At 45.0% G+C, this 14,110-nt stretch overlaps 1 protein-coding gene across 1 annotated transcript in view; it reads left to right on the top strand.

Moving 5' to 3' along the window:
* EPHA4 (EPH receptor A4) overlaps nt 1-14,110 on the top strand; it is a 101,825-nt gene that overhangs the window by 45,588 nt on the left and 42,127 nt on the right. The window contains exon 4 of the mRNA XM_009325046.1: nt 11,505-11,843. Within this exon, the coding sequence (XP_009323321.1) occupies nt 11,505-11,843 (339 nt within the window). The remainder of the gene's footprint in view (nt 1-11,504; nt 11,844-14,110) is intronic.

The raw sequence follows: 14,110 nt of genomic DNA, 5'->3' as shown, positions 1-14,110 counted from the left end.
TTTAATTGGGAGCCCTTTACAAAAGAGAGATTACCAGCATAGACTGTCCAGCTTGAAATCTGTCTCCGTAAATGACCCTGAATAATTCAGTCCGTTGTGCCACCCAAACAGTGACTGACTGATTGATATTTTGGTGTGGCCTGAAATATTTCTGAAGCGGTTGCATTTAAGACAGTTTATACCAGAGAAGCTTAGAGATAATGAGAGCAAATTTAGTGAGATGCAAGAGAAAAGTGCCTGCTTTAAAAGGGCTTTCTCCAGTTTAGGTTATCAAGAAATCGAAGAGCCTGACTTCAAACAGCAAACGTCGCTTACTTGTCTTTACATTCGCCTCTTCTAATTGAATTTAGTGCACTGCTGTATTTCCTCCAGAAAGTATATTGTTTTTAAATTACCATTTCAGTGCTATTACTCAAGGCTCCTGCGTCTAATGCTTTCTGACAGTTATCAGCATAATGAACCATAATGAAATGATGAGCAATCTACAGTGGAAACTCAATGTGGATTCCACTAGAGCTGTGTGACTGTGTTGTTAAAATTTGAATGCACATTAAAATAACACTGTCCTTATTTGTTTCCAAGGTCAAGGCTTTAAAAAAGGTCTGAACACTTCAATTTTGTAAATGTTACAGTCTAATATACACCCTTAGCGCAATCTTGTGTTGCATTTAATATATCTCAGAGATAAATATTTGACCTGCATTTTCAAAAAAGAGGGAATTTACCTACCTAATAACTGTGCTTGCAAATGAGTAATTACACAGGAGCTGATTATTTGAGGATATGTTTATTATGATTGCTTAGACTTCTAAATAAACAAATGTGCTCTTTTTCCTTCAACTTAACTTGTGCCTCTTCTAAATTTCCAGACAGACGCCGATTATCACTGTTCTAGCTTTTAGAAGAGTAACAAAGTAGGGTACAACGTGCGGCCGTGCTGGCTGGTATGTCGTAGGTAGCTTTGCATTGGCTTTGCCATGCTTCCTTCCCAGGGTTTGCATACTTGTTCTGGCACTACTTCAGTCTAACCTCTGCTGTTGGAGCCCGTTCTCTGTAACATGAGGTACATGCCAATACAGCCTCTGGTCTTCAGAAGTTAAATTTATGACATAATAATTCTTCCACGTCTTTAATGTCCATACCTTAAATAAATTATTTTGTTCTTAAAACATCATATAAGGTTGTTCATTATGTAAACAGTAAGTCAAAATGCCTTTTAAGGTGCGGTATGGCGGCTGCGGGAGCAGAGGGAACAGTGGGTAGGCAGTATGGAGAGAATGATTTTTCTTCTCCGCATAGGCTGGGAAAATAGACCATCAGTCGCTGCCAGACCGAGAGAAAGGGTTTGTGAGTGATGGGAATCTCAAAGGAGAAAGCTGTCTCCCCTCGTCTGTGGTGACGGGCTGAAGGAGTTGAGAAGACGTTGAATAAGAAGGGGAGTGGTTATGGCTTGAAGAGAAGAGACGGGAGTAATTTGGCAACGTGTGTTTATAATCAGTCAACTTAAAATCATCACTCCTTTAAATACAGCAACTGTTTATTAGCTGTCTTCTGATTTTCTGGCCAGAGCCTTAAATTAACAGAGACATTTACTCAGTTAAGTGGGGGCTTTGATTTGGTTAGTCAGGACCCAGTTCCGTGGAGTCGTTGAAGTAAATTAGAGGGCTAACAGAATAAGAAATTCAGCAGTTGGGCCAATGACAGAGCAACTTATTTTTCTGGTTGGATTACTTTCCTGTCAGACTGTCAGATAACTTTCTGATATCCGCAGTGGAATTCTTCTTTTTATCTGGAAAGACTGAGTGAACACGGGTGGTATTGTCTGCAGCAGAGCGTATTAGAGTAGATGCGATAACATGTCTTAGCATACGTGGCAATGCAAAATGTTCTTACGTGGTGGTTTTTGGAAGAGAAACCCAGAGCCCACAGGGGTGGCACCTGCAAGCATCAGTTTTCCCACACCTCTGCCAGTGGTAACTGGACCTCTTTGCCTTACGCCCTTAGCCTGGAGAGAAGAGGAAATATCGGTTAGATTGTTCTCCAGGTGAAAGGAACAAAGCCTGTTGTGAAGATGGTAACCAGGGTTCTTTTGGCAAGTCAATAGGAAATCGTACGTGCCAGTAAAATGGGCATTTTCTCGTTGGCGCTGGCCCAAGATCCCTAGCTTGGCAGAACTCCCACTGAAGTCAAAGGAGTCTTGCCCGAGTAAATAAATTAAGAATTGTTTACCAAATCAGTTGCCTTATTAAAACCCAGTTGTAATGCTAACCGCGCACAGAAGGGAGAGGGGGGGTGGAAATAGAGCAGATGATTGATATTTCAAGTGGCTGCTGCATCTTGCGGACTGTTGACTTTGGTCTCACCAGTTGTAAAAACACATAATCTATAATGATAAATGGTCAGAAATAGCCAGGCAGACAAGAAGCGAGGGTTGTCCGAACTGTCAGTGCTTGTGTAAATTAGCCCACGGCAGCAGGAGGCCTGTCCACAACTGCTGAAAGAAGCAATTAGTGGCAGCAACATAGACAACTGTCACAGGAAAGTGTGGACTTTATTTCTGAGCCTAAACTTACACGGCCCAGGTGTTTACTCTGCGTTATAACTTGTCTTTCAGATGGTTAAAGATCAACACCAAAGGCTTATCTGAAGGGCTTCACAGCTCACATGCTGAAACATTATTGACAGCTCCACAGTTGTACATGTTTAATGAAGCTTTATGAGACGGAAAGAGGAGGCCAAGGTGCTTTTTCTTGGCGGCTGTGCCTGGCACCGCTTTGCCAGACATTTTAGTGAGGGAACTTAAAGAGTTTAAAGACATTGATTATTTAATAATTACTTTTGTTGCATTCACTCTGAAAATAGTAAACTCTTTATTTCACACTCAGCCAGCCCTGCCTCCAGGGAGATGAATTTTAGGATCATGATCAAGTTATAGAGTACTGATCAGAATTGTTAAAGGCTGTCCGTGCAATAATGGCATCGTCAGGCCTTGTTGAGGGAGTAGCGGTATGGTCCCATCGGCGAGGCTGCAGTGCGACTAAAAGCCTGAGCAGAGTCGTACGGCCTCTTAGGGCTTGAGCTAGCCCCTTCAAAGGTACTTGATGTACTTCCAGTGACATTTCATTGCTCTCTGTAGATATGCCCCAAAGATCGTTGGAGTTGTTCATTGTATGGATCTTTTATTTTTTACACCTCTTTATTTGTTCTCTTTATTCTCGCTGTGTTGTACACAAAAGCTGGCTTTCAGGTCTTGTATAGCAGACGTGCTAAACTTTTCACTGCTTCCGATAGTGCATTTCTAGTTAGGTTTTCTTGCTATTAGGCAGTTGGATGCTTACTCCCAGGTGCCTGCTGCTCCTGTAACTTATCAAAGACATAACTGCTCCTCTGTAGTATAGCCAAGGCCAAGTTGCCGATTCAAAACAGGCCAGTTCATACTAGGCTCCTTTTAAATGATGGTGAGTCATAGCAACCTTCCCTGTTGTATGAATCTTGTTTATTATGTAGCAAATTAGCTCAAGATTTCTGAATACCCTGAGTTCCCTTTGAAATCACCAGAGATGAAGAGGGTCAGTGTCTCTGAGCAGGCTCATAAATAGGATCCTTTTGTCAGTCCCGGTCCAAAGCCCATTGAAGCCTGCTGGTCTGCCTGATTGACTTTGATTAACAAACACCCGTAGCTGGCACTCTGCTGCATTTAACAGTGTGTTTATAGGGTTTTCTCAGTTTGAGGGTGAAGTTAGAAAGCTTCAAACTGCAGCAGGTTATCGTATTATTTTTACTGTTAGAATAATTTTTAATCCTTATCAAGCTAAGGTCTACTTTTTCTGCCTCAAAAAAGAGAGGTGATATTTTCCTCAGGGAGAGTGTGGGAATGGTTAAAGAAGATTAAAGTCTTTTCTACATGCTTGAGGTTTTCTGATGTCTGGTGGGAATTGCCAATGAAGCTTCCTTCCGATTTCACACTGTCAGGCGAACGCAGACTGAATGCAGGGTGACAACCCACTTGAAAATAATTATCCATTGCCCTGGCTGCAGAGACATCCGTTACCTGATAGAGAAATGTGCTTTTACACACGTGCACACACAGAGTAAATTATTTTTTTTTAATCATTTTCTCCTTCCAGGGCTCAAAAGCCTCATCCTGCTCATTACTTAGCCACATACATATCTTCTGAAAGCATCTTTCTTTTAAAGGAGGGTACATTTTAAATGCACTGATCTGGTGACTGACAGGATGCTCATAACGAAGGCTTGCCTTCTTGAGGGTATATATTTGAAATATCTCCATTAGCACTTCCCTGGAGAATGTGGGTTTCAGCTTGCGTTTTTAATAGATCTCCTCCCACAGATAGATCTTTCAAGGTAATAAATATTAACCGTACCATAGGTCAGCAGTAAACAGATGTGGTTACAGTCCAAATACTGATAATATCAGTTTAGTCCTTAATGGGTGATGTTGCTGCCAGAATAATCCATTACCACTGTTAATGGCTGAGGACTAAGCTGGCACAAAAAAAGGAGCTCCTGGTGAGGAGCCCTGTGCCAGCGGACACGCTAAGACAGAGGAGTGTGGGCAGGCGGCTGTTCGTGGCTAGAGAGCGCTTTATTTTGGGTGCCATCACAGTGGGTTTCTTGTAAGTGCTAAACTCACTTTAAAGGCGTTAAGTGTCAGAACCCTGTGCTGAGGGGCTCTTCAGTTTGTTTTGTGACGTTTTTGTTTTTCAGCCTGAGAAAATAGTATACCATGGCTACTCGGTTCTGATAAAATTGGCCAAACCAAAGCCCAGAACTTTATTTTCAGTGCTTTGTCCACAGGACCACTGAGAAAAGGAAAAATAATTTTTTTTTACTTGCCTATAGCTTTGGTAAACAAAAGCTGTTTGCCCAAAATTTGGAGCTGCTAGTTGTCTAAAAGCGGGATTCTGGCATCCTATCAACCTGGGACAGCCAAGAACCAAGCTGCAAGCTCCTCCTTATTTCTTGTCATTTTATGGGACAACAAAGTCACTTGGGAGCTGTTTTGCTGGGAATCATTTCTTTCTCTTCACCTTTCACTGTCCTTTAATCCACGCCTCCTAACCATACACTGTTGCTGAACTAAATTAACTGGTTTAGTGAAGACAGTATTCTTTATGTCAAACAAGTCTGTCTGGTCCAGTTGTAGAAAACTGTAATTGAATTTACTGCATACACCCACAGAAACTTTTAGAGAAGCACCTTGCTGGGCAGATCAGTAATAAAAAGCGAAGATGTAAAACCAGGGATATTAAAACCTTTGTCATAACCATTTAAATACAGTTCCCCAGCACAGTGCACTCAGATCCCAGGGTTAGTTTCCAGAGGTATTTTTTGGTTGCATAGATCGGTCGGGTTTACAGAGGTGGGGAGAAAGGGTGGGCTGACTTGGTTGCAGTCTATCTGCACGCCCGAGAAATCATGCCTGTCTGCCTGTCTCGCTGGAGTCCCTCCAGCTCCGGGAGACCAGCTACAGCACGCCCTTTGACATGGGTTCGAGGTATATGGAGTTTGTCAAGGGAGAGGCGCTCTCCTTTGGGCCCGTGGCTCGGCAGCGGTGCTGAACCTGCAGTCCTGGTGCAGCCTGGTTAGACCCCGTCCTTGGGCACGCCGAGGGTCCTGGCGTCTGTACTTTCCCTTTGGCATGCATGAAGGGCTGGGCGCGACGGATCCCTGAGGGCAGCAGGAATAGCAGGAATATTCACTCAGTTGCAGCTAATCGTCTTTGCGCTATTTGCCTTTGAAATTGTTCATTGCGGTCAGGATAGACTTTCTTTTTCCTTGGTGGAGCGATTTTGCCAGTTCCACTAGGCTGAACCTCCTACAGTTGTACTGTTATCCTTCGGCGGCAGGAAGAAAGGGGCTTTGGGATAACTTCCTCAGCAGGATGGTATCTGAACAACAGGCAGACTTTGAGCCCACACCCTCTGATGGTCCCTCAGTGTGTAGGGCAGCTGATTTAAATGTAAAATATTATTTTCCTTGCAAATAAACAGTTTACTGATGAAAGGTCATTATGCCCGGTGTTAGTCTTGCAGCCTGCTTCGCTTCACAGCCGTGGCCCCTTGCCACCTGCACCCCACAGGTGCTAGTTCAGTCCCGGATAGCGAGTTCATTACAGGGTCTTCACCGCGGAAGCTGTATGTGAGTCGCTTCGGTGCTCAGACTGGACTTGATTCCTGGTATGAATCACAGAGGCTCCTTAACTATGCCCGCAGAGACCTATAATCCACAGAGAGCTGGCACGCAGGTAACGTAGCACACGGAGACGTCCTGTGCTCTGGAAGGTAGGAGGGAGCCCGTCAGGTGTTGATACGTGCCCTTGTCATGGTTTTCATCAAGCCTCTTATCAGACTTGCGGTGGCGTGCGGGAGGCTTCTGACTGGAGAGGGACTTGAGTATTTTGTAGGAAGGGAGGGAGAGAAATATTGATGGATGAAAAGTTAAAATGCAGCCTGAGATTGTGGTAAGAGTGCTAAAATACATCAGTCCTTTTAGTACAAGTAATGCTCATGCTATTAACCCCTTAAAAGTTCTAGTTTTCCTGAATATTCATTTGACATAGGATACAACATTGTCCTTAAGACGGACAGATCTGTCTGTGGGTGAGAGAGACAGATAGGTGTAATGGCTATAGCTTATTGCAGCAAGAGAAAGCCAAACAATCTGCATTGCCCAATACATTTAAGTAAATCTAAGAGGAGGCTTGAGGAAGATAGCAGGATTAGCTTGACAAAGATTATTTGTTGCTAAACAGACTCTTTAGTGTTTCCCTCAGCCCTGATACACACAATGAACTGCTCCACCCAGAGCCTTTCCATTTGCTTCATGGCTCAGTTGATTTTGATGGGTTTATTGTGAAGCAAGATTTATGGAGCCCCAGGAAGGAATAAAATTAAAAACTTCCGTTCCCTCTGTTCCCACAGAGGAGTCCCCCATGTCCGCTCACGGTGCTGGTAAGTGGGCTGGGTGAGGGATCCGGCTTTCCAGCCCCATGATCAAACCGGGTCCTCTTTGCAGTCCCCCAACGGGAGACGTGCGAGTGGCTCTGCAGATCCATCTCTCAGGTTCTGTTGTCTTGGGCAAGGAAAGCGAGAGCACTTGGCTTCCTAACATCAAAAAATGAACTTTAAAATTAGTTGTTTTACAGAATAAAAATGTCTAGATTTTTTTTTTTTTCCCTCTGTAGGGACTGTCACATTTTTAAGCTCTCCTGGGCTGTGTGGCACTATTAGCTCCGTGTTTCCAGAGTGCCGAATGGCTCGTGCAATAGCATGCTTCCATCAGCAGGATTTTTAAGAAAAATGCTGTAAATCATGGGGTTCAGGAGGAAATCACAGACGTTGGCACCAGTTTCAGTGGCGCAGCTCCTTGTCTCCCCTCTCGTCTGCCCCGTAGCTAGATTTTTCTGCAGGAGGACAGAGGGTTTGCGTGAGGGCGGTGGTCTGGCCGGCAGGACGTTGTTCCTGCGGGATCCTGCTAGCTGGGTTCTTCTTGAAACAGCGCTGGCATTTCCAGCCTGCCACGGCCCTGAAAGGGTTTTCGTCTCATCTGTCGGCAGCGGCCCTGTTGTCAGAAACAAAGCAAATCCTGATCACCATTGAAGGAGCAGATACGCCCTGTGTTGCAACATCTGAAACCAGGCCCATCAATCTGAAACTCCCCCTACTCCCAGTGCCAACAGCTCCATTGATGACTATGCTCCAGAAAGAAAAGAAATTGCTTTTCCCCTCACTGTAATGTCAGCCCACCATTTGGAGACTCCCCCGCATCTTCCTTTTCATGCTGGAGGTGGTGCAGTCATCTCTGTGACCTGCAAGCATCTGCTTCCCTGGTTTTCCGCTTCGTTGCGTCTCTGTTTAGACACTGCAATGCCCTGTCCCACATACTAATTACTGACTTTTTGCTTCTGAGGAGCTTGATTCATTCTGGCACATTTTCCCACGTGAAACTGGACCTAGAGCCTTGGAAAATATCTTAATGGACATCAGAGTAAGTCTGAGTTTAACCCCAAACTGGCTGCTGTATCTGAGCTAAAAGGCACCTCTTTCAGACCGTAACTGTGGCAGTATGAACCTTCCTTACGTGCAGTACTTCGCTTCACGAATATCCCCCTGAAATGAGGGCATCCCTGGCAGGGCTGGGCGTTGCTCAGGGAGGGGAGGCGTTTGCACTGGCACCACCTTATCTCAGCTCTTCTGGCCGTGCTCCGAGTCGGTGCTCTCGCTTGTGTGATTGCAGCAAGTGAACGCTCTGTAAGAAAACGCCTTTTGTTTTTTCTCCCTGTAAAGCTCTTGCCGTTTCCCACAGGAGCAGTTTCTGTTCAGGGCTTGCTGCTGCCAGGTACTGAACGGCCTCTGGGAGGACAGCCGTCCTCAGCTCCCACCGTCTGGCGAGGTCAGACCTCCACTGCACAGCGTGGACTTAGGCTTGCAGTCTACTGAGGCTGCTGGTTTCCTCTAGAGGCTTTTGTTTGTTCTCCTGCCTCCTCGACAGCGCGGAGGGACAAATGTTGTCACCTCGTGCGCCTGTCTGCCCTGAAGAGAGAGCCCTGGTGTGAGGCAGTTTGGGGAGTTTTGGGGTAGATGGGGTTTAGATCAGTTCCTGCTCGGCGGTTCCTGCACTGCCGCTCGGGTTCATGATTTCAGGAGTGTCTTCCACCTCATTGCACTCGCAGTGTATTTTTGAAAAGGAGGCCCGTGTATTTGCAGGCTGAGCAGAGACTGCTTTCTCCTGCCCAGGGGAGCTGGCAAACCCAGCTTTTGGGGGAAGGAGAGCTGGTTACGGGGCAGAGGCACTGGGCTGAGACTTGGGAGAGTTGCGACCGATGCCCAGATGTGCAAGGCCCGTCTTGTGTGCCCTTGTCGTCTCACCGCATCTCTCTCTACCTCAGTTTCTGCGCGATGAACAGAGATTAAAAACAGTTTCTTTCCCTTTTCTTTCTCTGCTAGTTTCTAAGCATTTTTGGAGCAGGAAACATCTCTTACTGTGTTTGGTAACTGATCTTTGAGTAAAAGGGTTTTGTCCTTAGGAGTCCTAAATGCCGCCAGTGTATAAATACAAGTCATGAATGGCAGCCCGGTGGTGCAGCAGGCAGGAGGGCTCCCGGGCGCAGAGGCTGGCCCGGGCTCTCTCCTCCTTGCAGTAATTCTGTCTGTCAGCCCCAATTAACTCGGAGACTGTTTCAAAGGTTTGGCAGGAAGGAAGGATTTCCCTCTTTTCGAAATGAATATATTAATTTTGTATTTCTGAAGTGAGCACAGAGGAAGAATCCTTGCTCAGCTACTCTTGCAGCAGAGGCCTTTCATTTAGGTGCTGAAGATAAGTAGATACATTTGACCTCGATGTAATTTAAAGACTCTTTTCTTAACCTACCTGCCTCAGCCAAAATAAAAGTCCTGTCTCCTGTTGAACGTGTGTTACGTCCTGGCGGCTTCAAGCACAGACCCAGGGACGTGATGCAGCCCTCAAAACCACGTCCTCCGCAGTGTGCTCAGGTCTCAGGCTTCCTCTTAGAGGCACCTGATGAATCGAGGCAGCCAGAATTAATCTTCACCGCAGTCACCTCTTAACAGCTTAACCTCTTCGCTGCTACACTTGAGTCACTTTGTAATTTCAGCAGAATTTCACCGTAATGTATTCGGTTCCCATCTTACTCTGTCGGCTGCTTTTGTACCTTTGGCATGTGAGAGATTATGATTGATTTAGTTATACGCTTAATGCAACTATTGGTGCTGGCTGAATTTTTTTCCAGTTTCATAACATTTGACAAATAACAGGAGTGGAAAACCTGGAATGAAACTTGCCAGAACTTTTTTTCCTTTTCTGCCAGGAGATCTGGTTGAACTTTTTTTGAATTCCAACCGTCAAATGTATTTTGATAAAAGTTAAGAAGCTTTCACAAGCTCTCCTGTGTCTTGACTAAAAACTGAATTTGTGACTTTCTATAAAATTATTTCCAGTATTTTTCTGGTAATAATAGTTGTATTTAAAGCTCTAGCTGTGAGCAATTACTAAGGACTGCTATTTTTACTGTATTCCGGTTTGGATCATTACATTTTGCAAGCTTCATTCTCACTCTCTGTTTCATTTCTATTCGATACAGTATTTACCCTATGTCCTGTCCCAAAGTATTGCGTGCGTAGTCAGAGCGCCCTCGTGCTCTACCCCGGAACAGGCTGCCTTTCGATGATCAGTGAAGCTTTTTGTGATGTATAAAATACCCATCTGTTTCATGGGGTTGCTCTGAATCATCCTTGTTAAGGGTACAAAAAGTGTGTCTCACCTCAACTGTATTGAAATTAGATTAAGAGTCACAGGATTAGCTCTTCTGCATTTTCAGTGTGTTTCTTGGGTTTGGGCCTGTGGGGATTTAAGCATATAAATAAGATTTCTGCCTGTGCGTTGGTTACTGAGCGAGGCAGGGCGCTGCTGGAGGCAGCTTGCCCGGTCGGGCAGAACCGACCATTACAGTCCCAGCGGGTTGCTGGAGGTGCCGGGAGGAGCTGCATCCTGCGGGCTCTGCTCTGCTCCCGCCAACCCTTCCCTGCGCCCAGCTCTGCCCCTCTCCTGCCCCAGGAGGTCGTCCCCAGCCTGCCCTCGGCTCTGTCCCCGAATCCCATCGTCCCCATGCTGGAACCAGCTGGGAACTGTTTGGCAGCCTGTTTACGAGCCTTAAAGTCTCCTGTCCCTGTGGTGCAAGCGCTGACCTTGTGTCTCCGATTCAGCCGTATCTCCAAGCTTTCTGTATGGTCTCTTGCTCCTGACCAGTTTTCTTGTGTCAGCTCTTCCTTCAGCTGCTCACCGTATTTTCCTCCCCGGTCCTTTCACATTCTCCAGCACTCCCCTACTGTAACCTTTATTCTCCGTCCTTCAGAGCCTTAGTTCTGTGTCCGGCTTTCTACTCAAATCTCCTTCCTGCATCCCAAAATGTCATGTCCAGCTCCCTGCTTGATGGGCTTCGGTGTTCACTGAATGCGATCTGACATCAGCTTGTCTGGAAAATATTGCACTTCTGTTCTTAAGAACAAAATATCGGGAAATCAACAGTTTCAATGAGAGTCTAGCCTGTAGGTAAGGGGGGACCTTGAAAATCTGAAGTGAAGCAGGAGATTGTGCATTTGATGCTTTGCTCGGGAGATCATGGAAAAATTAATGTAAAATATGTAAATTTTAAGTTTTTCATAACAAGTATAAGTAGTGAAAGTAAAAAAACCCCACTCTTGTTTAATTGCAATATTGGGCTTTCAAGCTCATTTAGAGCTGGAAAATGCTGTTAATTCATCACATGAAGAGATCAGAGTTTGACTTACCAGGTAATTTTTCACCTTCGTTAAGAACACAGAGAAGTAAAGTTCTGCGTGGTCTCCGCTGTCCTTGACTTAACCGGGAGTTAGACACGCTCAGTATCACCCAGGACCCCTAAGTCTGAAGATAGTACGTAAGGTTTTCCAGTTACTAAAAACATGTGGACTTTTTCTTTCTAGGCCCTCCGTCTGCTCCCCAGAACCTGATTTCCAATGTCAATGAGACATCGGTGAACTTGGAGTGGAGCCCCCCCCAGAACAAAGGTGGTCGGGAAGACATCTCCTACAACGTGGTATGCAAGAGGTGCGGTGCCGGCGACCTCAGCCGCTGCCGGTCCTGTGGCAGTGGTGTGCACTTCAGCCCCCAGCAGAACGGCTTGAAAACCACCAAAGTCTCCATTACTGACCTCCTTGCGCACACTAACTACACCTTTGAAGTCTGGGCGGTGAATGGAGTGTCCAAGCAAAATCCCAGCCAGGACCAAGCTGTGTCAGTCACTGTGACAACTAACCAAGCGGGTAGGAACCTAAACACAAATTCTCTTCCTCTTTTTTCTGCCTGTTTTTTAGGAAAGCTGTGATTTCCATTACATTTAGCATGAGCAAACAAATGCAAGGAGCCCCGAGATGCATAACTGGCTTAAACCCTTATTTTCTGGTTATTTATATGGATGGCTTAAATTCTTTAGAGCTAGAAAAACAGAGGAGGGTTTGACTTCTGTAGCTGGGAGCAGAGCTCTGCTGCAGCACGCTGCGAGGACACTGGGAGGCATTCTGCAGAAGCAGAACAGCACAGCTGCCCTGGGTGACGCGAGGGGACAGAGCCAGGGCCGCCGGCGGCTCGGCCCTTTGTAGGGGAGACCCTGCACACGGGCACGAATGCGCCCTTGGTGTTTGCAGAGGGCAAAATACGCGCTGCGGGAGCACAGGATTGCGCTTCTGCCTCCTTCCAAAAAGGGCTGTGTAAGATTCAAAGAGAAGAATGAGTTGGTGCTCCCTTGCCTGCCTGCTCTCTCTCCTCTCCCTGCAAAGTCAATTAGATTCTGTCCCATTGTTAAATAAATACCTTCTTAACCTCCTGCTAACAACATTTCAATTGATCAGAGCTGGCATTACTTTAGAAATCCTATATGAGCTTTCATCTTCATGCTGGCTGAGTTTTGCGTTTCACTCATCTGGGAGAGTGAAATACCATTTCTGTTTATACCTGATTATTTCAGATACCCCAGGCAGTTCTACTTTTTTCAGTCCCCCGTGCTTAACCTAGTAAAAGCTGCTGCAGCAGATTGTGGTTTAGTTTTGATGATCATTCGTGTGATTTTTTTTCTTTAATTACATGAAAACATTTCTTGTTTGCAGCTAGCTAGGGTTTCAAGCACAGGGTTCCAGCTGAATGTTTAATTTAATGCACAAAATTATATACATTTGAATAGGACACTCTGCTAGATGCAAATTAGATATCCAGGCTGTCAGACTGGTTACAAGACCGTCAAACCTGTTACCTAATCGCTCATAGTGCTGATTGCCTCAAGTCCCACAGATGTTGCAGGCATTCAGCACCTTAGAGCGTAGCTTACAGGGTTATCGTTTCTCATTAGACTTGTGGTGTATGGGACAATGTTAATATTTTATATTTTGATAGTATGGGACTATATAAATATTTTAAATTCTGTTTCCTAGTAGATGCATGTGAAAAATAGGTATGCATAGGCTAAATTTACAGATTTTAGCTCTAGTCCAGAACACTTCAATATTAACGGTGAGAGATACATTGAATTTTGCAGTGAACAGTTACAAGCAAAATTGTCAAGTCCACGCCGAAGCTCCTTTGAAAATCTGGTCCAGTGGTTTTTGTTCTTTACACACACACTTGACAGCATCCCTTTTAAATTATGATTCAAAAATTCAAACTATCGCTTTGCCTAGTGAAAAGAAGACTAATAGAGAACAGGGGCTATTAGAGAATCTTGGGAGAACGCTGCGGGAGAATGCTGTCATACGCTATACGAAAAGAGAAGGTTGAGAACAGCAGCAGGGACAGTGTTTTTGTGCTGTGAATGCCTAGCAAAGAGAGTATTTCTGACCGATTTTGGCATGTGTAAGGATTAGTGGATGCATATATGCATGAATAAGTGAGTGGGATCCATCTACCGTGTGAAAATTCTACCATCTTATGCTTTAATATGCAAACCGAAATCTGATTGAATATGCAAATAAGAATTGATTTTGTTTATTATCCATGAGTAGCAGTTCTTCACATCAGGAAATTTGTATTTTTGCCAGCATTTCCAATTATGAAACATGCCCAGTCTATCAAATGCTTCAGAGGGCCGGAGAATACTGTACTGGTACAAATGAAAGTTAACTCCAAGGTGCCGGCGTTCTCCCGTTCTTCATACGACTTTGTGTATTCTGCTGCAGAGAAGATCTGAATAGAAATGTGTGGCCTAAACCCACAGATCTCAGCTGAGATAAACAGTCCTTACATAAGCAAATAATCCCATTGATTTCAGTGAAACTGCTTGCTTGGGTAAAGGTTTGTAAAGTTGGACCCTTGGGTTTTACAAGTAGTGATCTGTTTAATCATTGTAAATGTGTGTCTGGGGTGCATTAAAATTCTTGTGCCACTCATTTTCTTTCACTATCTTTCATTATAAAGAAACCATGTCACGACAGAGCACTGCCCTAGGCTTGGTTTTGATCTTGCACCTTTCTTACACTAATGTAAAGCTACCTTGGTTTCTTTGCAGCAACTTCTAAATTCAGATTAGAGCCAAGCTCCTCCT

The sequence above is a fragment of the Pygoscelis adeliae genome, unplaced genomic scaffold (genome assembly GCF_000699105.1).
Source record: "Pygoscelis adeliae isolate BGI_AS28 unplaced genomic scaffold, ASM69910v1 Scaffold155, whole genome shotgun sequence".
Lineage (NCBI taxonomy): Eukaryota > Metazoa > Chordata > Aves > Sphenisciformes > Spheniscidae > Pygoscelis > Pygoscelis adeliae.
The sequence above is the reverse complement of the archived record's forward strand: the minus strand, read 5'-3'. Positions and strand labels throughout refer to the sequence as shown.